At 57.1% G+C, this 19,921-nt stretch overlaps 4 protein-coding genes and 2 long non-coding RNA genes across 8 annotated transcripts; 3 read left to right on the forward strand and 3 right to left on the reverse strand.

Annotated features, from left to right (window-relative positions):
• Nucleotides 1-47: 47 nt before the first annotated feature.
• On the forward strand, nucleotides 48-8,556 carry PPA1 (inorganic pyrophosphatase 1). The gene is made up of 11 exons (XM_015866391.3): nucleotides 48-141; nucleotides 297-361; nucleotides 1,748-1,801; nucleotides 2,297-2,416; nucleotides 3,513-3,599; nucleotides 3,889-4,015; nucleotides 4,792-4,919; nucleotides 5,959-6,044; nucleotides 6,256-6,325; nucleotides 7,231-7,270; nucleotides 8,230-8,556. The coding sequence occupies exons 1-11, from the start codon at nucleotides 78-80 to the stop codon at nucleotides 8,259-8,261; spliced, it is 873 nt and encodes a 290-aa protein (XP_015721877.2). The 5' UTR covers nucleotides 48-77; the 3' UTR covers nucleotides 8,262-8,556.
• Nucleotides 1,795-4,444, reverse strand: LOC107315741 (uncharacterized). Its single transcript, XR_001556044.3, has 3 exons — nucleotides 4,312-4,444; nucleotides 2,680-2,793; nucleotides 1,795-2,254 (listed from the first exon to the last, which is right to left on the reverse strand). It is a non-coding gene; the product is annotated as an uncharacterized LOC107315741 (long non-coding RNA).
• On the reverse strand, nucleotides 4,638-10,583 carry LOC146759949 (uncharacterized). The gene is made up of 2 exons (XR_014948559.1): nucleotides 9,845-10,583; nucleotides 4,638-5,210 (listed from the first exon to the last, which is right to left on the reverse strand). It is a non-coding gene; the product is annotated as an uncharacterized LOC146759949 (long non-coding RNA).
• Nucleotides 8,757-12,377, forward strand: SAR1A (secretion associated Ras related GTPase 1A). The gene is made up of 7 exons (XM_015866398.3): nucleotides 8,757-8,808; nucleotides 8,905-8,979; nucleotides 9,092-9,211; nucleotides 9,530-9,595; nucleotides 10,583-10,686; nucleotides 10,993-11,124; nucleotides 11,539-12,377. Exons 2-7 carry the CDS (start codon nucleotides 8,922-8,924, stop codon nucleotides 11,653-11,655), a joined length of 597 nt encoding a protein of 198 aa, XP_015721884.2. The 5' UTR covers nucleotides 8,757-8,808; nucleotides 8,905-8,921; the 3' UTR covers nucleotides 11,656-12,377.
• A 495-nt stretch (nucleotides 12,378-12,872) lies between these two features.
• TYSND1 (trypsin like peroxisomal matrix peptidase 1) lies at nucleotides 12,873-15,534 on the forward strand. 2 transcript variants are annotated; one of them, XM_015866278.2, is made up of 4 exons: nucleotides 12,873-14,007; nucleotides 14,747-14,877; nucleotides 15,026-15,205; nucleotides 15,282-15,534. In XM_015866278.2, exons 1-4 carry the CDS (start codon nucleotides 13,052-13,054, stop codon nucleotides 15,485-15,487), a joined length of 1,473 nt encoding a protein of 490 aa, XP_015721764.2. In that variant the 5' UTR covers nucleotides 12,873-13,051; the 3' UTR covers nucleotides 15,488-15,534. The 2 variants fall into 2 exon arrangements, with proteins under 2 accessions (XP_015721764.2, XP_085410262.1); XM_085554136.1 differs by lacking the exon at nucleotides 15,026-15,205.
• A 119-nt stretch (nucleotides 15,535-15,653) lies between these two features.
• Nucleotides 15,654-19,418, reverse strand: SPOCK2 (SPARC (osteonectin), cwcv and kazal like domains proteoglycan 2). Of its 2 annotated transcripts, none has more exons than XM_085554138.1 (10): nucleotides 19,157-19,418; nucleotides 18,356-18,401; nucleotides 18,141-18,255; nucleotides 17,966-18,053; nucleotides 17,808-17,901; nucleotides 17,441-17,551; nucleotides 17,157-17,363; nucleotides 16,595-16,657; nucleotides 16,336-16,476; nucleotides 15,654-16,258 (listed from the first exon to the last, which is right to left on the reverse strand). In XM_085554138.1, exons 1-10 carry the CDS (start codon nucleotides 19,346-19,348, stop codon nucleotides 16,113-16,115), a joined length of 1,203 nt encoding a protein of 400 aa, XP_085410264.1. In that variant the 5' UTR covers nucleotides 19,349-19,418; the 3' UTR covers nucleotides 15,654-16,112. The 2 variants fall into 2 exon arrangements, with proteins under 2 accessions (XP_085410264.1, XP_085410263.1); XM_085554137.1 differs by having other exon boundaries at nucleotides 19,046-19,418.
• Nucleotides 19,419-19,921: the final 503 nt, after the last annotated feature.

Here is a 19,921-nt window from a genome sequence, read left to right on the forward strand (position 1 = left end):
GGGCGTTGCTATGGGCCGGGGGGTGCGGGCAGCGGCGGCTGCGCATTGAGCCGAGCGGGCAGCGGCAGCGTGGTGCCATGGCGGGGTACAGCGTGGAGGAGCGCGCAGCGCCGCACAGCATTGAGTACCGCCTGTTCTTCAGTGAGTGCGGCCGGCAGCACACCCAGCTCCTTATGTCCCCTCTCTCATCCTGCCCTACCCCCCTTCCCTCCCCCTCGCACCCCCCGGGGCGCTCACGTCGGGTGGACCCCAGGCCCCAGGGGCTGCCCCGCTGAGCGCCGCGCTTTGCCTTGCAGAGGATGCGGCCGGGCGGTACATCTCCCCCTTCCACGACATCCCGCTGTACGCGGACGCCGGCAAGGTGAGAGGGTCTGGGGGGGGTTATGAGGAAGGCACAGGGGCTGCAGAGCTGAGGGCACCCTCCAGAAAGCAGATAGAGCCACCCCGTTGTGTTTGGCTCGGAGGGGAAGAGCCGTTGTGCCATCCGGGACAGCGATGTGCTGGTCTTTAGGAGCAAATACCTAAATAGCCACTAAAGGTCCTCAGAGCAGGAACATTCGAGTGGTGCTGCGCTCTGCAGGTGCTAATGGAGCGGAACAGGGTGGTTCAGCAGTGCTGTGCTGTCCATGGGCTGGAAGGCTGCGCAGGGATGTATGTCACTGGGCAGGTTTGATGGCAGCACCAGGCTGATTCGCTGTGTCTCAGCCCCAGATCTTTCTCTGCAGACTGGTAAGCTAGAGAGGATTACTGCAGGGAGCTTTACTGGCCGTGGGCTGGGAGGTGCTGACCTCATCCGTGTGTCCTGGCTGACGGACTGACCTTGGGCTGCACACTTGGTGTCTCACCCAGGCCAGGTCCATAGCTTGAAGCAGCAGAGCTGGGGGAGAGGTGTGCACAGCCCCAAGCATCCTCTACCTGCACAGCCACCTCCTCCTTCCCTGCAGCTATGCATAAGCAAGACTCATACATATCCACTTACACTTTAAGTACATGTGGGAAGTGACCCCCTGCAATTGAGGGTACGCAATGAACTTGTTAGGAAGGGATGTGAGCAAAGTCGATGACATAATAGTGCTCGTTACACAATAGCAATCTAATTATGGTGCAATATCGCCTGTCTGGTATTACCTTTGCAATGCTAATACTGCTTAACCTGGGAATTAGAAGCCTCGTGGGTGCTAAGGAGTAAGGTTTGACTGTTTGTTAAAAGCTGTAATCTCTTCCGATAGCAAATGTCAAAGTTCAAGTATGAAACAGCTGTTTTTTTCTGAGGAAGAAGGGACCGAGTCCTCTCAGCACATCTACAGACAGGACTCACCCATAAGTGAGATGCTGCACAGCATGGCTCTGTGTTGCTCCCAACAACCCTGCCCCTTTACCCCTCCACCCAGAAGGTTTCCTTTTGTGAGAGGAGGGGGATCAGACACCTGGGAAGTGATGTAAGCCTGAGCATTGCACCCATGCAGCTGTCACTGACCCACTTAAGTTTCCTGTTCTGCACAAAGGTGATGCAGACCTTTCATCTACTGCCACCTCAGAACACCCGCAATATAGTTAATCTTCATGGGATTAAGACCTGAGTGATGATGCAATGGACCGGAGTGCAGGACATCTATTAAGAATGTCGAGACTGGCACTAAAGGAAAAAAGAAAAAGCACAGAGTTCTGTTTTTCACACTTAAACGTGCCCTACTTTGAAGCGTGGTATTGAAGTTCCATCTGTTCACTGATGTTTTGCTTTCTTCAGAACGTGTTCAACATGGTTGTGGAAGTACCTCGATGGACAAATGCTAAAATGGAGGTAACTGTATTGCAGCTCCAGGCTGAGGTGTTTGAGCTGAGCAGACTGCTAACCCCAGGCTTTGCCTGCTTTCCCTTCCTCTCCTCTGCCCTCCAAGAAGGAGCATTCGTGGCTCTGTAACTTGAAAGTTGACAATTCAGCCCTGATAAATAAGGCCTTTCAGAACCTGCTGTGCTGTAGGTTTCACATCAGGGATGCCTCTAGACATAATCCTGGCTTCTCACATAAATACTTGCTTGATGCTAGAGCCCTAGAGCAGAGGCTGAGTCCTGTAAAAGCTGGAATAATTCAGTGTTCTGAAAGCAGCATCTGGCGGGTGTGAATGCTGAGTGTGGTTCTGTTGCTGGTAAGCCTGCTGGAGGGGCAACAGAAAATGGTGCCTGCCTCAGTGTGGGCCCCGGGCCTTGCAGCCTGTGGGTTAGAGCCAGCTTCATTGAAAAAACCACCACTTTCCTAGAAAGCCAAATACAGAGATTTATGTAACTTCTCTTTCAGATTGCAACAAAGGATCCCTTAAACCCCATTAAGCAAGATGTGAAGAAGGGCAAACTGCGCTACGTAGCTAACGTGTTTCCTCACAAGGGTTATATCTGGAATTACGGCGCTATCCCACAGGTACTGGATGCAGCTCGCTCTTTGGGTGGGCAGGGGCTGTGCCTATGTGTGTATCTGACCGATACCATTTCATGGATGAGCAGACTCTGAAGTAGAACGCTGCAACTGCACCTATAATCCTGCTAATGAGGAGAACCTGTCAAGAGAGCAGTGATGTTTGCAGGTAGAAATCTCCAGAGGCAGGCACATAGCTAGCACTGTAAAGAAGCTGTTGAAAACAACAAGCTGTTGTGATAACAAGCAGTTGCTGCATCACTCCTCACCTTGGGTTTGGCTATAGAAGTCTGCATTCACCTTCGGGCTCAGGATGTGGTTGCTGCACAAGAGAGCTGAAAGCTCACAGTGGGCATCGAGCAGTTCCAATGCTTCTTTCCTGCCTGGTGGAGAAGCAGGAGCTTTAGGTGCAGTACAGGACCTAGGTATGCAGCCCCCAAGCTAGATTATCTCAGAGACCCTGTGTGCTGTGAGTTAGCAACCAGTGAATCGCTTCCTTTTGCTCCTGACCAGAAATGTGCTTTGAGCAGCTGTTGTTTTCAGAGGCTCAGCTCTAGTACCTCCCAGAGCCCTGTTGTCTCATTTCAATCACTTGCTGCTCCTGCTGAGATGCAGAAGGACAATGGGTAGCATAGGGTGTGGGACTCATGTTCCTACTTCTGTTCCACTGCCTTCAGCTGCTTAACTGAAAGGAAGCAATTCAACCTCTGCTATCTGGAGTTCAGGAAATTTCTGTTAAGAAATGAATAGGGAGAGGAACAGGCAGGAAGTCAAATCAGTAAGTGTTCTTTATAGATGTGAACTTCGCCTTTATGTGGCTGTTTAACTTGAGATGAAGTCAGAAAAGTTGTTAAAGGGTTTGTTGGTGGAAAGGACCAGTTTACCTTTGGCAGGATAAGAACTTAACTTGGATTGAAACCACATTTGCAGACAACCGTAAAACTGTAACGCAATCACTAGATGTAAAAACAAGTGTGAGGTGAGCCATGATCTGTATCTTCAAGGCAATTGCCTGCATGAAATAAACCTGCCTTTTGCTTCTTCTGGAGTCCCCGTTCAGCATAAGGAGAGAATTGCTTTTGTTTTTTTTCCTTTGCTGTAGACTTGGGAAGACCCAGGCCATAAGGATGAAAACACTGGCTGCTGTGGAGACAACGATCCAATTGACGTGTGTGAAATTGGAAGCAAGGTAATGCATTCTGGAGGATAACTGTCATTAGTGTCTCTGAAATCAATTGTTCAGAGTTATTATTCATTTCTTGCCACCTATATCTTAAGAACATGATGTTTATCCTCTGCTGTCTCTGGAGATTGTTGATGAGATCTTACAGTGCAAGCCCCATGAGCTTAGGCTTGTGAGCTGTTGATAAGGGACAGCTGCCTTTGTGGTATAGAACTACTTACTGTGCCCTGACAACTTGTACCAGCTCCATTGTGCATTTCTTGGATATGTACAGAGAAGTCCTTTGTCCTTGTAGGTCTGCACACGAGGAGAAGTGATCAAAGTGAAGGTGCTAGGCACACTGGCAATGATTGATGAGGGAGAGACAGACTGGAAGATAATTGCTATCAACATTGAAGACCCAGAAGCGGAAAACTATAACGGTAGGGAGGAATGTGTTTAATCCTTCCCTTCCTGCCTTGAGTGGTTGCAGGAGGCTTTTGGGTCAGTATTGGGATGGATGCAGTACAGACCACAGCAGCAGAATGGGATGTTAAGCTCTAGCAAAATGTTACGCTATTTACACAAATTAAGACCTTTATATCAGGGTGTAATGCTATAATGTGAAGGAAAGTGTGGCAATGATAGTAGAATAGCACAATCCTAGGCTGCAGCAAGTAAGAAGGAGCCCAAACACAGCAGCTATGGATGCAAAAACAAAGGAAGGAAAACTGCTTACCTTTAGAAGGCCTCAGGTACACAGGGATCTTCAGAGAGATGTCCTCACCTCCACTGCCAACCCTTAAATGAGGTCTGGGAAGGGGTGGATGATGGCTCCACCCCTTCCAGTTACTCAGCTGTATTGCATGCACCTGAGCTCCATTGGGTTGGCCCTGCCTTCCCACCAGGTGCTCAGTCACTGGTTCTGACCTTGAATTAGCATTTCCAGTACACAGGGTATCCCAAAGAAAAGGGTGTCCTGTGAGTTGAAGCGTTGTCTTACATCAAAGCTGTTTAAATGTGTCCATGTGACTTTGTTCTGAGAATGAAACACCAAGTTCCCTCTCCATGCACAGGCATTGAGGTTGTATTTATATTGAAAACTGGGATGGTGCTAGGGCTATATGTAAGGAGGTGCTAAATGAGCTCAAAAGTCTGGGACAGTGGCAGAGTAACTTCTGCTGTTGAATGTGGCTGACCAATCTTTCTCCCTGGCCAGATATTGATGATGTCAGAAGGATGAAGCCTGGGTACTTAGAAGCTACGGTGGACTGGTTTAGAAGATACAAAGTACCTGATGGAAAGCCAGAAAATCAATTTGCTTTTAACGGAGAATTTAAAAATAAGGTAGGGTCAGCATTCTTTGTGACTGTGAACAGACAAAGGTATGCTGCCTAAAATCTGAGCTTTGGTGGCATGAGAATGTGAGTGAGCAGTTGCTGACAGAGTGGGTTTTCCACAGGGCCAGAGGATCGCTGCCTTCATTCTTCCTGCTGCTTTTCCTGCCCACTGTTCTGCTTGTTTCTGGGCTGATGCTTGCAGAAATACTAGAAGCACAGGATTGTTGCCCTGCTTCTGTTGTATACATTAGTCTGTCTTCTAGGTGATGTTTATATGAGCTCACTTCAGGTCAGGCATCTGCATATCAGAACAAGAACAGAAAACATGGGGTTTATTTGCTCCTAACTGGAGCAAAGGGTGTATGATGTCACTCTGACTTGCAATAGGCTGCAGTGGAAGGAAGCCAGGAAAGAAGAGAGGCAAAGTTGGGAGTTAAAATGTTTCATCATTTCAGGCCTAAAGAGCAAAGCTCATCAGGTGTTCCCTGGTTCCCTTTGAGAAAGGGCTCTGCCTCAGCAGCACGATCCCTTTGTCTCCGTTTCTTCTCTGTGTGCAGTCAAATAACTTCCTGCACCTGAATGAGAGCTCTCTTAACGCCTTGTGTCTGGAGGTTGTGTGGACTGGGACATCTCGTTGCTCTTCAGCAAGGGCAAAACTGGAATCAAGGCAGAAGGTAGCAACAAGGGTCCTTGCACATGCTGCTGCAGTGTTTTACTTGGCTTTGTGTTGTGTCAAACTAGGATATTTACTGCTGGCCTTCATGTTGGGACAATTGTGCATGTGTCCATCTCCAGCTGGCCAGTTAATGCTGGAGTATATACTAGCACTTTTAAGGAAAAAAAGCTGTGCTATGCTTGGAAGCAGACTCCTTTTCAAACAGTTACAAGCCTAGATTAGCTGTGCATCTCCTCCTGTTGATAGGTACAGTTGTTGAATGATCCACCTGGAGCAGTGAGAAGCCATGTATTGCATGGAACTCAGAGTCTAGAGAAAATGATTGAGTGTTTACGCCTAATGCAATGTTTGTTCTCGTCTTCAACTTTAGGACTTTGCAGTGAACGTTATCAAAAGCACTCATGAACACTGGAAAGCTTTGATAGCTAAAAAAACTGACGGAGGAGAGATCTGCTGGTAGGTTAATGCTTCTGTTGCTATGCTCTCTCCTTTCTCAGAAGCAACAAGACATTTCCTTTTCCATCTACTGACACACTTTCTGTTAGCTGCTCACTGTCTCTACGGGCAACTAGGCAGCTACAGTAATGATTCCAGGTATTCCATTATCTGATGCTCTTCTGGGATAGACTTGATTTCTGTGTACTCACAAGCAACCTTTCCCTTCCAGCACAAATCTGACGGTCTCAGGCAGCCCCTTCTGCTGTAGTCAAGAGTGTGCAAAAGCTACTGTGGATGCAGTAAGTACAAATGGAAGTGTCCTATCCCCAGTGTCAGTGTTAGGCAAGACGGTGTAACTTGTGTGGTACCATAAACCCTCATCTTTGTGCGAATGGCACTCTGTGTGCTCAGAAGATTTTGGATGACTGAGCGCAGCATCTGTTTCTGGTTAAATAAGATGGATGTGGAGCAAGTCAGACATTCTTCTAGAGGCTTCTTCTCACCCTTAGTCATCTGGGAGAGGAATCCAAACCAGGCTTTGTGTGAAGGGCTGCATTTCTGACCTGTAGCTTCACTGTCAGCTGCACAGTGCGTGTTTAAGTATTTGACCTTTCACAAGCTTCACAGAACAGGTACAGAACAGGTCACGCTTTGAGATGAGAGAGCCTAATTTCTGAGAGACTCACAGCCAGGGACCCTGCATTTTTTGCAAAGAAAAGCCTGATGTGCCCAGTTTCAGTACCATTATTCCAGGTCAGGACTCAACTGAATCTCCCCAGGCTTATGAAATACATCAGCAACTCGAGAATGGTTAGAGGGGCAGCAAGATGAAAACAGATTTTGCTTCAGTGCATGGAAACACAACTGAAAACGATAATCTCTCCTTAGATTTCTGTTACAGTCATCTACTTAGCTCTTGGTTTGAAGGATTTGTGTCATCTAGCCCTGCAGTAAGAGCAGGGCAGACATCTACCCAAAGCAAAGCACCGCCGGCCTAGAGAGGGGAGGAGGCTGTGCAATGGCCACAGTCAGCTGAACACAAACTTGTGCATTCCTTTTTAGTTGGCCAGCCCTGGCTGCCACAAATGTATGTGGCTTATGTCTGGAACTGTGCTTAGAAGAGATTTGCGCAGCCCAAAGTGATCTCTTGTGAGGTTAAGTCTGCACTAACAGCTGCTGTCTGCTCTTCCACTTCTCATTTCAGGCACCACCGTGTAAAGCTGCCAACCCCATCCCACCTGAAGGTAAGTAAGTTCCCAAACTTACTTTGCCTTCTGATACAGGGTGAGGACTTCCTTAGGGGAACTGTCAGTAGGTAAAGGAGGATCAAGACTGGCAGCTACAGGCCTTGTCAAACCTGTCTTGTCTCAGTAATGCTGTTCAGTTGCCACATCACTTGTACTGGGGCCTTACTTCCTTACTATGGTACATGAGGCTGGGATATGAGTAGGGATCTGGGATGCCACTTCACTGTGGAGGAAGTTTGATCTGTAGCAGTCCCTTAGTGCTGGATGAAGGATGCCTCAGAGGGCTGAAGTGCATTGGTAGCAGCAGCATTTTCACTACTTCCTCCCAAGCGGGGTTTCATCAGTGTCATCAGTCCAGGTGAAGTGAGGAATGGAAACACTTCATCTCCATGAAGAGGGGCAGAAAATGGCCATGAGTGCAGCGCTTCAGCTGCTGCTGACAGAGGCTCTGTCACTAAGCAAGTAACAGCTGTGAGCTGGTAGGTTTTCTGCATGTCAGGACCTGGTCTGTTGTGCAGCACAAAGCTGCATAGGAAAGTGACGACTGTGGGACAACTCCTGGGGCCAGCTGAGTCAGATGGGTGTGAGGGAAGGGGTGCGAGGGAAGCAGTGCTGCCAGCCCCTTGGCAGGGCCATATGGTTGCTTGGCTTGCTGAGTACAGCCGGCATCCTCAGGGCATCACTGCGTGTAGGGCATGTGATGCAACTGGTAGGAGCTTGTGCAAAGCGCTGAGCTGGAGGTGATGCATATAGCACCATGGAAGGCAGCTTTTGGGCCAGCCCACACTTGAGAGGGCTTTTCCAGCTTTAATGACCCATCTCAGATCGCTTCACCACCACCTCCTTGCAGCGAGGGATGAGGTCTTTCCTTTGAACCTGCTGTGCTCCAGACTGAACCATGGCAGTTCTTGCAGTGTCCATACAGGACTAACCCTGCTTTGTTCCGCCCCGTGCAGTTGACAGGTGGTTCTATTACCAGAAGAACTGAAGGCTGAGGCTGTGTGCTGAGGAGCTGCTCCCTTTGCATCCCAGAGTCACCACATGCAGGAGTAGCCCAGAAGAACAGCACTGGTGACAAGGCACCTATGACTGACACCAATTAGCACCGTCTAACTGTGACACCTGGTATATCGGCTCTGGTGGAGGTAGAAGATAGAACTTTAAATCAAAACCTGATTCTTGTGTGCGGTGTCCTGGTGTGTCTGTAACCATCTGCACATAAAGCCATGCGGGTGCAGAGTTTCACCCAGTGCTGGATGTTAAAATAAAACTACTGAGCTCTGCGTGCTGTGCTCCTTCCTTTGCAATGAGGCGGATCTCGCTCTGCCCGGCGGTGGATGGTTGGAACTTCAGCAGGGACTACAGCGGGATTCGAACCCGCGTTCGTGTCGCGGTGTGGGCGGGCTCCGCTTGACGTCACGGCGCGGAGCCGACGTGGAGCCAGCGCGGCGGGGCGGAAGCGGGCGGGGCGCAGGAGCGACGCAGTTCCGGCGGGAGCTGGCGGCACAACGGGAGCGGGGTCCGTGCGGCCGGAGGTGGGAACCGGGAACCGGGCCGGGAATAGGGCGGGGATAGGGATAGAGCGGGGGGACAACGGGGGGATACGTGACTGATCCCGGCTGTGCCCGCAGGCGCTCCATCCTCAGCGATGTCGTTCATCTTCGAGTGGATCTACAACGGGTTCAGCAGCGTGCTGCAGTTCCTGGGTGAGGCCCCTCGTGCATTAGGCTTCATGTTTCCCCTTCCCTCTGGTTGCTGTGTGACCGTCCCGGTGTCAGCCGGCTCCATCGGGGACACGCGGCTGTTTGTTCCCTGCAGGGCTCTACAAGAAGTCTGGCAAACTTGTGTTCCTGGGCCTGGATAATGCGGGCAAAACCACACTGCTGCACATGCTCAAGGACGACCGGCTGGGCCAGCACGTCCCCACGCTGCACCCCAGTATGTCTGCACTGCGCCCAGGGGAGCTGGTAGCTTGGCTTCAGATATAGAGGCCAAGAAGGGGTGTGGGTTAGTGCACACCGCTACTGGGGAGGGAGAGGGTTCACAACATCCCAACTTGGAACAGACCCATAGGGATCATTGAGCCCAACTCCTGGCTGTGCAATATGACATAAACACACATTAATAAGAACAACCCTAAGTAATAGACAAGGAAGGAACAAATATCTTACACAAGGGCCTTGTGATGCTGGAGCACACCCCCAAGAACCATTAGCTGTAGTAATTGCTTTCTTTTCTTGTGTTCTTGCTTTCCAGCCTCAGAGGAGCTGACAATTGCTGGAATGACCTTCACCACTTTTGATCTAGGTGGCCATGAACAAGGTACGTGCCAGCTTACTGATTTCAGTTGTGTTCCCCAGCCGCCTCTGGAAAGATTAGAAAGAGCTCCCAAAAAGAGATGCTGGAGCTTGGTGGGAATTGGCCATACCCAACTGCTTGTAGCTTGATAGTGGTTGTGGAGTGTAACAATCAGGAAGATCAACACAGTGGAAAGGTAACACAACAGGTATAATGACAGAGGGACTAACACAATAAAAAGCTGTTATAAAGGAAGGAAAAAGGACTACTCACCTGGCTCTGAAGATCTGGGGTCACAGGGGAAAAGTCCTCAAAGGAGGGATCTTCAGAGAGAGATCCTTCCCCAGCAGCAGCCAGCCTTTAAAAGAGGACTGAGAGGTGCAGCCAGGCTCCACCCCTTATGTCCATGCAGCTGGATTGCCTTCACCTGTGCTCCCAGGGCTGACGGGACCTTTCCCCAGGTGCTCAATCAGTGGTTCAGGCCGTGACTCACACATGGAGCTATTAGTGGAAGTGGCCTGGCTCTAGGAAACTGGTTGTTTCAGTGGCTAAATAATTGTGCTTTATTCTGGCAGCTTGGAAAAACAAAAAAAGCTGCCAGCTCACACTCTGCTGCTTGAAATAGTTTTAGCTGTGGAAGGTTCATACGTCACAGCCTTATTCTTCTGAATAATCTCTGAATTTCTGTCTTTAGATTTCCTTTCTTGAAGTCCTAAGAAAAGTGTTTCTGTGTATTTTTCTGAATGCCCACGAGCAGGCTGACAGTCAGGGGCTGTTGTTGCAACAGGAACAGCACTCATCAGTATTGCGTAGACACACTCGCTGTGCACACGTGTTGGCTGCCTGCTGACAAGCGTCTGTCACACAGCAATGATCTGATCACTTGTGAAAGTGCAGAGAGCATGAGCAGCACGGCGGGCTGTCACCAGCAGCCCCAGGAAGCAGTGGGGCTCCGCTGTGGGCACAGCACCCTGCTGTTCTCACAGGAGCTGTTGGTCTCTTGCCTTGCAGCCCGCCGGGTGTGGAAGAACTACCTGCCCGCCATCAATGGGATCGTCTTCCTGGTGGACTGTGCAGATCACTCCCGGCTTATGGAATCCAAAGTTGAGCTTAATGTAAACTTCTTGGTTTGTTTTTTTTTTCCTTTCCCTGACACCTTTGACTGGCCACATTATAAATAATGTTCTTATTTGGTGGGATGGGACTTGAGGCAGCCTAGATGCTGTGGGGTGACTGTAGGCTCCTGAGCACACTTTAAGGAAGGGTCCTGCAAAGCCCCTTCTGGGAAGACCCCTCCCATGGGAGCGCTGTAGCACCAGGGATTAACCCTTGTGGGTCCCAGAGCTTACCAAAATGAAGCTTTCCTCAGATGAGAGATGCTTGTGCTGCCTCTGTGTAACTTAAAGCTGTCTTGCACGCAGGCGCTAATGACAGATGAAACAATATCCAATGTGCCAATCCTTATCTTGGGCAACAAAATCGACAGACCCGAGGCCATCAGTGAGGAGAAACTGCGGGAGATCTTCGGGCTTTACGGACAGACCACGGGGAAGGTAGGGAGGCACGTGGTCTGGGTACTGCACAAGTACATGTTCCTTGCAGAGGGAGGTGCCCTGTGGAAGCCAAGTGGTTTGTTCCTGTGCATTTGTCCTAAACATTTGACTAGGCCGAACCTTTAATAACAGCGATGCCCTCGGGCGAGTTTTGAAACATCCAGAGTTGTGCAAAGCACAGTTCTCCTAGTTAGGAAATCAGGTGTTGTGCTGGAGTTTGACAGTGGTAACACATTGCCAGACTCTTCTGGTTTCATTACTCCAAATTTTGTTCAGCTTACCACCTCTCCACGTTGTCACTGTATGCTTAGAGTTGATCAGAAGTAACAGTAGCACTCAGGGTCCTTGCTCAGCCGCTGGCTTTGGGAATCACCCTGTGCTGGTCTGGCTCCTGATTTGTCTCTGTGCCTTCAGGGAAACGTGCCACTGAAGGACCTGAACGCGCGGCCCATGGAGGTGTTCATGTGCAGCGTGCTGAAGAGACAAGGCTACGGCGAGGGCTTCCGCTGGCTGTCACAGTACATTGACTGATGCAGAGCGCGATCCCGGACTGATCCTGCTCACAGCTCCCTATGGACTGTCCTGCCGGGACACAGACGGCTTCCCAACCCCAGCGCGGCGCGACCGTGGGACCTGGTCAGCGCCCGTCCTTGCACAGTGGTGACACAACTCCTTTCTATGCCCTGGGGGCCGCGGTTCCAGCAGCGACACGGGCAGCGGGATCAGGACGTGGCAGCGCTCCGTGCCGCTGGAAGGAGCGCGTCTCACCACTGTGGCCAGCTGACTTCAAGAACAACGAGAAAGCTATTCTATTTTTTAAAGGAAGTATTCATGTAAACGGCGTCCCTTCTAACTTTTTAGTTTTAACATTCATCTTGTTTAGTCCACAGTCTCTTTAGGGGGTTTTTTAAAAACATATTTAGACTTTTTTGCAAGATTACCAAACTCAGCATCACGATATGGAAGTCCTCGATGAGCGGCAGCCGGTTCCAGCGCTCCGTGTGCTGTGACACAGTGAGGGGCTGGCACGGCACATGGGGCATGGGCTGCAGCACTGCCCGCCCTCGGAGCGCCGCTGTGGGACCATGGGGCAGCTGGAAAGGCTGCAGCATGGAAGCGTTGGGCGTTGGCATATCATAAGGTTGTTAGCGTAGGCTGCGGCGGTTTCTTTTCTACTCGGTGGGTTTTGTGTGGAAGTTTCCTTGCTGTCTAGCTCACGTTGCATTCAATAAAGACATGTCTTTCTGCTCTGAGGGTGGCGGTGCCCAGCAGGTGCCTTGCCCGCTGGCTGTATGGAGGTGCTGTATGGGGGTGCTATGCTGTATGGAGGTGCTATGCTGTATGGGGGTGCTGTATGGAGATGCTGTGCTGTATGGAGGTGCTGTATGGGGGTGCTGTATGGAGGTGCTGTATGGAGCTGCTGTATGGAGCTGCGGTGCTGCCGGCTGCTCACACCCCCTGCCCCTGCCGCTCACCAACAGTCACCACTGGCTGCGCTTCCAGGAACCGAAGATCGTCCGAGGGAGGCAGGGAGATGGAAACTTCTGCGTCCGCTCCTGCAGGCGGAGGCGCTGATTTCCCAGCACAAAAAGCAGCGCGGTTGCTCGGTGCTGCCGTGCGTGGCACAGCCCCGTGCGGGACCCACCTACACTTGCGCAGCGCCCCGCCCGTGCCCGGCCTGTCGCCACGTCGGCAGGTTCAGCCCCATCCCACCAAGGGGCCAATGGGCGGGTAAGGCGGGGCGGTGCGGGGCGGTGCGGGGCGGCCATGGCGGCGGTGCGGCGGCGGGTTGCCGTGCTGTGCTTTGGCTCCGGTCGCTCTGCGTCGCGTTGAGTTGCATCGTGCCGCGTTGCTCCGCATCGCTCTGCGTCGCGTCGCTGTGCATTGCGTTGCTCCGCACTGCGTTGCTCCGCGTGTCGCCGTGCCGATGGCTGAGCCCTGCAGCGCTGTGCCGGGGGAGCTGCCCGGCTGCGTCATCTGCGTGTCGGACCCGTCGGAGCCGGACGTGGAGCCGAGCAGCTGCAGCGGGTCCGTCCTGTGCCGCGGCCCGGGGCTGGTGCTGTGCCCCGCCGCCGTGTTGGTGCCGTTCCTGCAGCCCGCCGTCCCCGCGTGGCCCCGTGGCGATGCTCTGCCGCCCTCGGCATTGCGGCCCGGTCTGCGCATCGTGGTGCTGCGCGCCGCCCCGCCGCCCGACGCGGTGCAGCAGCACTCTGCTCACCCGCTGGCCGTGCTGCGCTGTGACGCCTTCGCCCGCGCGCTGCCCGGCACGGCCGAGGATCGCAGCGAGGCGCTGCCTTGGTTCTGCTGGCTGCGCGTGCCCGGCCTGGACGCACCCGGCGGTACCTGGACGCCCTGGGCCCCCGCGGCCGCACTGCAGAAGGGCGCGGCGCTGCTGGCCTGCGGGACGCCCTTCGGAGCGCTGTGCCCTGAGCTCTTCCTCAACGCTCTGAGCAGCGGCGTGCTGAGCAACGCCACCGGGCCGCACCGTGCGCTGCTGCTCACCGATGCGCGCTGCCTGCCCGGCACGCAGGGCGGGCCCGTCCTCGCCCTCACACCCGCATCCTCCCCACCGCGCCTCGTGGCCGTCATTGCTGCCACCGCCGGCTGCCAGGCCGGGCAGGGCTTGGGGCTGGCGCTGCTGTGCTCGCTGGATGTCCTGCTGCACGGTGCCCGCAGCGTGCTGCACGAGCTGCGCAACCTGCCGCCACCACTGCCGCTGCCCCAGGCACAGGGCAGCACAGCACTGAGCTGCACTGCGCTGGTGGAGAGCGGCGGCAGCTGGGGGTCGGGCACGCTGGTGTCTCCGCGCCTGCTGCTCACCTGCCGCCACGTGCTGCAAATGGGCGCCCCGCTGCGAGTCACACTGCGGCACGGCACCACGCGGTGAGTGCGGCCCTGTGGGGCGATGGGGGCCTGCAGGTGGGCACTGTGCTACGGGCGTGCATCGCTGCGTGGGCCGTGCCGTGGGTGTGCAGCACAAAGCGGTGGTGAAACCAACGTGGGTCTTGCAATTGGTGTGTAACTCGGCATCAGTCATGCAACCCAGCATCGGTCGTGCAAACCAATATGGGTGTGCAACACAACATGGGGCATGCAACAGGTGTGCAGCCTGACATTGTGCATCCCAATGTGAGTCATGCAATGGATGTGTAACCCAATATAGGCCACACAATGAGTATGCTGCCCAACATAGGACATGCTGTGGGTATGCAACCCAGTGTGATTGTGCAACCCTGCGTGGCTCATGCAATGAGTGTGCAACGCAACATGGTTGTGCAACCCAACATGGGCTGTGCTGTGCAATGGGTGTGCAACATGGGTGTGCAACCCAGCAAAGGTCATGCAACCCAGCATGGGCCATGCAATCTGAAATAGGTCACGCAGTCAGGATGCAGCCCAGAATAGGTCACACAATAAATGTGCAAGAGCTGGGGCACTGCAGCAAACAGAGCTGCTTCCCTTTGGCCACATCCAGGTTTGGGAGCACTGTAAGATGCAGTGCATGGTACAACTTGCACTTTTGCAAACCAGGCTGTGCAACATCCCCGGGTCCACGTGCATTGCTTGGCTCACCCCTAACCCTGCTCTTTGCTATTTATTTTTCTCTGTTTTACACCCGCAGTGACACCGTCCTGCAGGCCCGCCTGGTGTTCGCCACAGCTGAGGCGTCCCCCTTCGACGTGGCAGTGCTGGAGCTGCAGGGCAGCGTGCCCAGCTTCCAGCCCCCTGACCTTGCCACCACTTTCCAACCCGGTGAGTACCAGCTTTGCGCTGGGGAATGGGACACAATGGGATGCCACAGGGGAGCGGGGACAATGGCAACCTATGGGGACAGTGGTGTCCTGTGTGGGGATGCCACGGGGGTGTGATGAAGTGCCCTAACGCCAGTGATGTGACACAGGGGAGCCGGTGCTGGCGCTGGGCTTCGGGGCGCTGGGCCGTGCGTGTGCCCCCTCAGTGACGGGGGGGGTGCTGTCGGCCGTGGTGGGAACCCCCCCGGTGATGCTGCAGAGCACCTGTGCCGTGCACGCCGGTTCCAGTGGCGGCCCCCTGCTCTCTGCCCGCGATGGATGCCTGCTGGGTGAGCCCTCGTCCCCACCGCATCCCCATCGTGTCCCCATTGCGTTACTCCTTTTGGTGACATCTCCCCCCTCCAGGCATCGTGGCCAGCAATGCGCGGGACAACGCTGCCGGGACCACCTACCCACACCTCAACTTCTGCATCCCCATCTCCCTGCTGCGCTCACCCCTCGCTCGCTATGGCTGCAGTGGGGACCCTGCCGCCTTCGCCCCGCTCAATGCTGCCAGCGAGGGGGCACGAGCGGCGTGGCGGCTGCAGCAGCGGCCCCCCAGCAAGCTGTGACCCCCCCCCCCCAAAACTGGAGTGCTTCCATAAAGGCCCTCACCTGAGCCCTGGAGTCCCTGGTGGTGACTGAGGTCAGCGGGACGTGGTGGCTCCCCAAGCGGGGCACATTTGGGGACAGAGCCCTAGAGAAGGGGGCGGAGGGGCCAGGAACGGGCATGGAGCGTTCGACACAGCACGGGCGTTTATTTCACAACACCGCAGCAGCAAGCACAGCACGGACAGGGGGGCAGGGGGACGGGTGGGGGGGAGGGGGGTGGTGGTGGTGGGTTAGGGTTGGTTTTTTTTTTCTTTTTTCCCATTTTCTTCTCAATTTTCATTTATTAGTGCACTTTCTGAGCACGCAGCAGCAGCACGCTACGTTCTACTGCCCTCTTCCCCCCCCCACCCCCCCAAAGAAAAATAAAATTAATTAAAAATAAAAACAAAAAAAGCACAAACGGGGGGGGTGGGGGGCACAGCTCAGCCCCGCGCTGTTCGCCCCCCGCCCGCCATGGGGCCCGCCCGGGCGAGCGCCCCACAGCCCCATCCCGCTTGGGGCCGGGGGCTGCCCCTGCGCTCTGTGCCGGGGGGAGGGGGCGATGTGGCGATAGGGGCCGCCCCCAGCCGTGTGCCCCCCCCTCCTCTACCAGATGTAGCCGCCGTCGTCTCCTTCACCCGCCTCAGCCTCCTCCTCCTCGGCCTCCTCGGCTGCCTCCTCGGGCTCCTTCTCCTCCTCATCCTCCCATCCCACGCCGCTGCCGAAGTCTCCTGAAAACCCCGCTGCGTCCTCTGTGCGCACGGGGATCGCTCAGCGATGGGGCCCGCAACCACTCGGGGCCGTCACCCCGCGTTTGCCCCGCTCTCACCGCAGTCGGGATGCCCGTGGGAGCGGGTTCCGCTCAGCTCGGTGCCGTGCTGCGGGTCCACGCACCAACACTGCGCCCCGCCCGGCTCGCACTGCGCCCGCCGGTAGTAGCCGTCTTCATCACAGCTGGGCACGAAGGTGCCTGCAGGAAACCGGGCCCCGACACACCCCAGAACGTGCAGCCCCCGGACCCCCCCGGCAAGGAGCGTCCCAGCCCCGCCGCATCACAGGGGCCGGGGCTCCCCGGGGCTCCGACTCACCCGGCTGCGCCTTGGCCGCCTCCTGCATCTGCAGCCGCTCCAGCTCCCGCAGGCACGGCGGCTCTGCGGGACACACACGCGCTCAGGGGCGGCCCCACGGTGTGAGGTACGTCCCCACATCCCCGTGTAACGCATCCTCCCTGCACCGCATCCACCCCCGTGCTGTGCACCCCCTGGCCTTGCATCGCCCCAGCCCCACGGTGTGCATCCTGCACACACCGCACACATCCCCCGTGCTGTGTGTGAATCCCTTGGCCCTGCAACGTGCGTCCCTGCACGGTGTGCATGCATTGCCCTGACGCTGTGCAATGCATCCGATGACCCCATGGCATGCGTTCCCCCACCCCATCCTCCCAGCACTGCATGCTCCCTGTGCCATGCAGTACATCCCTGCACCATCCTCCCTCCATTGCATGCATCCCCCAGGTGTGCATCCCCCAACCCCGCAGCACGCATCTCCCCTATGTTCTGCATCTCCCAAACCCCATTACCCACATCCCTACCCTCTGTCACACCCCAAAGCCCCATGGCACGTCCCCCCCCACTCGGCCGCCCCACGCACTTTCCCTCCAGAAGCAGAGGCACCACTCGGCTGCAGTGACGCGCCCATCACGGGAGGTGTCGCAGGAGTTGAAGAAGGCTCGGATACACGCCTCGTACTTGTCCAGGTTGATGGCAGCCAGCTCGGGCTGCTCCAGGACGCGGTCCCCGCTGGTGTCCAAGCGCCCGAACATCCATCCCACCGCCTCCTTGCAGCCGGCCGCCAGCGCTGTGAGGAACGATGCCACCGTGAGACCCGGCCCCGAGGGGACGTGGGGACAAAGGGATGCGGGGTTGGGGTCTCACCGGTGCCGGGGGTCCCTCCGGAGCTGTTGTGCTTGGCGTTCTCACGCAGCAGCTGGAACCAGTCCCGCAGCCGCTCCCCCAGGTCGGCCAGGTCCTGCCCGGTGCACGGCTCTGCAGGGGGTTACGGTGTGTCGGCGGACACCCCCACAACGCACTGATACAAACACCCCATCGCACACATGTACCCCACACCACCCGAGGGCATCCCCAGATCGCACGGGAACAGCTGCACGTTGTACGGGTGCACCGCTACACTGCATGCATGCGGCACCCCGTCAAGGGGCACAGCCCCGTATATTGCACAGGTAAATCCCAACACTGCCCGAGCGCACCCTCCCATGGCTCCCACCCACGTACCCCCACTGACCCTGCGTGCTGCCGGGGGTGGGGCAGGGGCAGTGCCCGTCGCATCGCGCCGTCAGCTGCTTGCCGGCCAGACACGCCTGCTGCTCCAACTTGCACTGGGGGCACAGCGTGTTGGCACGGGGGGCTGCGCCGCCACAACCCGCCCGTCCCCGCGCTTACCGCAGAGCTGTACGTGTGTCCGTCGGAGCCGCAGACGGGCGCGGGGCGGGCGGCGTGGCACGGCCTGCAGCCCCCGTGCTGCTTGATCCTGCCGGGGACAGCCGCGCTGAGCCCCGGCTCCGAACGCGTTCCTCCCCCGCCCGCCTCTCTCCCCCTTCTCCCCCGCAGCCCCTACCTGTGCTCCAGCTTCTTGCGGCTGACGCAGACTGCGCGCTGCGGGCCCTGCGGCACGCACACCTTGTGCCGGCTGCACTTCACCTTCTGGCACGGCTCCTTGGTGCTGTCCTCCCCTGCGGAGCGACAACGGGGCGTCGCTCAGGAGCCCCCGGGGCACGAGCCGCGCACGGCCGCTGTCGGTACCTGCAGCCGGTACCAACCCCCCCCCGGTACCTTCATCCGGGGGCTGCCCGTCCTCCCAGCTCCGGATGTAATCGTCCTGCGGGCACGGCGCGAGATGCTGCAGTGCGCGCAGATGCCGCACGCGGGGCGCGCAGCGAACGGGCGGCACCGCGCGCTCACGGTCCCCGCACGTGCACGGGCACCGCGCTCCGCCGGGCACCGCACACACGGGAGGAGGCAACACAGGTGCGGGGCACGATCACGCACCGCACGCGGCCCGGCACCGTGCGCTGCACACACGCACACGCGGAGGCACCGCACACACACCTGCTCGCAGCACACGGCCGCGAGCACCGCGCGGTGCACGAGCAAAGCATCCCCGAGCACTACGCACGCACCCGCGGCACACGGACCTGCACCACGCACAAACGGACACCCGCGCGTGGCGCACAGCGCTGCCCGGCACGGCACAGCCCCGCACAGCACAGCACGGCACAGCACAGCACAGCACAACCCCGCACAGCACAGCACGGCACAGCACAGCACAGCACAGCACGGCACAACCCCGCACAGCACAGCACGGCACAACCCCGCACAGCACAGCCCCGCACACCGCGCACAGCCCCGCACAGTAAGGCACAGCACAGCACAGCACAGCCCCGCACGGCACAGCACGGCACGGCACAGCCCGGTGCAGCACTGCACATCACAGCCCCGCACACGGCGCACGGCTCCGCTCACCTCCACCTCCTGCGGCGCAGCGCGGGGCGGCGGCGGAACAAAGCGGAGCGGCGGTGAGGACGGGCGGAGATGAGCACCCCGCGCCCAACCCCACCCGCGCCCCGCACTCACGTCTCGGAAGCGGTTCCAGTGCCGGATGCGGCCGCCGTACTGCGCGATGGAGGACAGCCACTGCTCGTCCTCCAGGAAATTACCGCCGGGCGCGGGGCCGGTGGCCGCGGAGGCGCCGGGCAGCAGCAGCGCGGGCAGCAGCGCGGGCAGCAGGGCCGGCAGCAGGGCGCGGTGCCCGCCGCAGCCCCGCATCCTGCCGCAGCGCCGGCGGGGGCCGAACCGAGCCGAGCGCACCGCACCGCACCGCACCGCTCCGCACCGCTCCGCTCCGCACCGCGGGGAGGCGCCGGCGGCGAGTGCGGCCGGGGGGCGGGGCCGGGGGCTCAGCATCGGGGGCGGAGTCCCACTTCCGCCCCGGCCCCGCCCCTGCCGCAGCCCCGCCGCCCCTCGGGCCGTCCCAGCCCCCGGCCCCGCCGTGCCCCGAACCCGAGCGCCGGGTCTGCGCGAAAGCGACGCTTCGTTTGCGATAGCGACAGGGACGCGTGCGGGGAGCCGGTCAGCGGGAAGGGGAACCCACCCCGTGCTCGGGCAGAGCGACAGCACGGGGGGGAATGGCTGCAAACGGAAAGATGTGAGATTTAGGTTAGGGGCTGGGAGGAGATTCTGCACTCAGAGGATGCTGAGGTGCTGGCACCGCTGCCCGGAGCTGCGGGTGCCCCATCCCTGGGGGTGCACAGTGCCCCTGATGGGCAGCCAGGAACGCAGTCCTACCTAAACTGCGAGCTTAACCAACAGGAGCCATCAGCACAACGAGAGACAAACGCC

The sequence above is a fragment of the Coturnix japonica genome, chromosome 8 (assembly GCF_054131305.1).
Source record: "Coturnix japonica strain WE chromosome 8, WE-NBRP24, whole genome shotgun sequence".
Lineage (NCBI taxonomy): Eukaryota > Metazoa > Chordata > Aves > Galliformes > Phasianidae > Coturnix > Coturnix japonica.

What these genes read in the sequence shown, in the direction of transcription:
- PPA1 (XM_015866391.3), top strand. Translation starts at nt 78, where the DNA reads ATGGCGGGGTACAGCGTGGAGGAGCGCGCAGCGCCGCACAGCATTGAG. An exon ending in AGAAGCGGAAAACTATAACG is followed by an intron (nt 4,016 to 4,791) that starts GTAGGGAGGAAT and finishes CTCCCTGGCCAG; the next exon opens with ATATTGATGATGTCAGAAGG. An exon ending in CAACCCCATCCCACCTGAAG is followed by an intron (nt 7,271 to 8,229) that starts GTAAGTAAGTTC and finishes CGCCCCGTGCAG; the next exon opens with TTGACAGGTGGTTCTATTAC.
- SAR1A (XM_015866398.3), top strand. Translation starts at nt 8,922, where the DNA reads ATGTCGTTCATCTTCGAGTGGATCTACAACGGGTTCAGCAGCGTGCTG. An exon ending in AATCCAAAGTTGAGCTTAAT is followed by an intron (nt 10,687 to 10,992) that starts GTAAACTTCTTG and finishes TCTTGCACGCAG; the next exon opens with GCGCTAATGACAGATGAAAC. An exon ending in ACGGACAGACCACGGGGAAG is followed by an intron (nt 11,125 to 11,538) that starts GTAGGGAGGCAC and finishes CTGTGCCTTCAG; the next exon opens with GGAAACGTGCCACTGAAGGA.
- SPOCK2 (XM_085554137.1), bottom strand. Translation starts at nt 19,348, where the DNA reads ATGCGGGGCTGCGGCGGGCACCGCGCCCTGCTGCCGGCCCTGCTGCCC. An exon ending in CTGCGCCGCAGGAGGTGGAG is followed by an intron (nt 18,402 to 19,045) that starts GTGAGCGGAGCC and finishes CCGTGCCCGCAG; the next exon opens with GACGATTACATCCGGAGCTG. An exon ending in CCTCTGCTTCTGGAGGGAAA is followed by an intron (nt 16,658 to 17,156) that starts GTGCGTGGGGCG and finishes TGTGTCCCGCAG; the next exon opens with AGCCGCCGTGCCTGCGGGAG.
- TYSND1 (XM_015866278.2), top strand. Translation starts at nt 13,052, where the DNA reads ATGGCTGAGCCCTGCAGCGCTGTGCCGGGGGAGCTGCCCGGCTGCGTC. An exon ending in TGCCACCACTTTCCAACCCG is followed by an intron (nt 14,878 to 15,025) that starts GTGAGTACCAGC and finishes GATGTGACACAG; the next exon opens with GGGAGCCGGTGCTGGCGCTG. An exon ending in CCGCGATGGATGCCTGCTGG is followed by an intron (nt 15,206 to 15,281) that starts GTGAGCCCTCGT and finishes TCCCCCCTCCAG; the next exon opens with GCATCGTGGCCAGCAATGCG.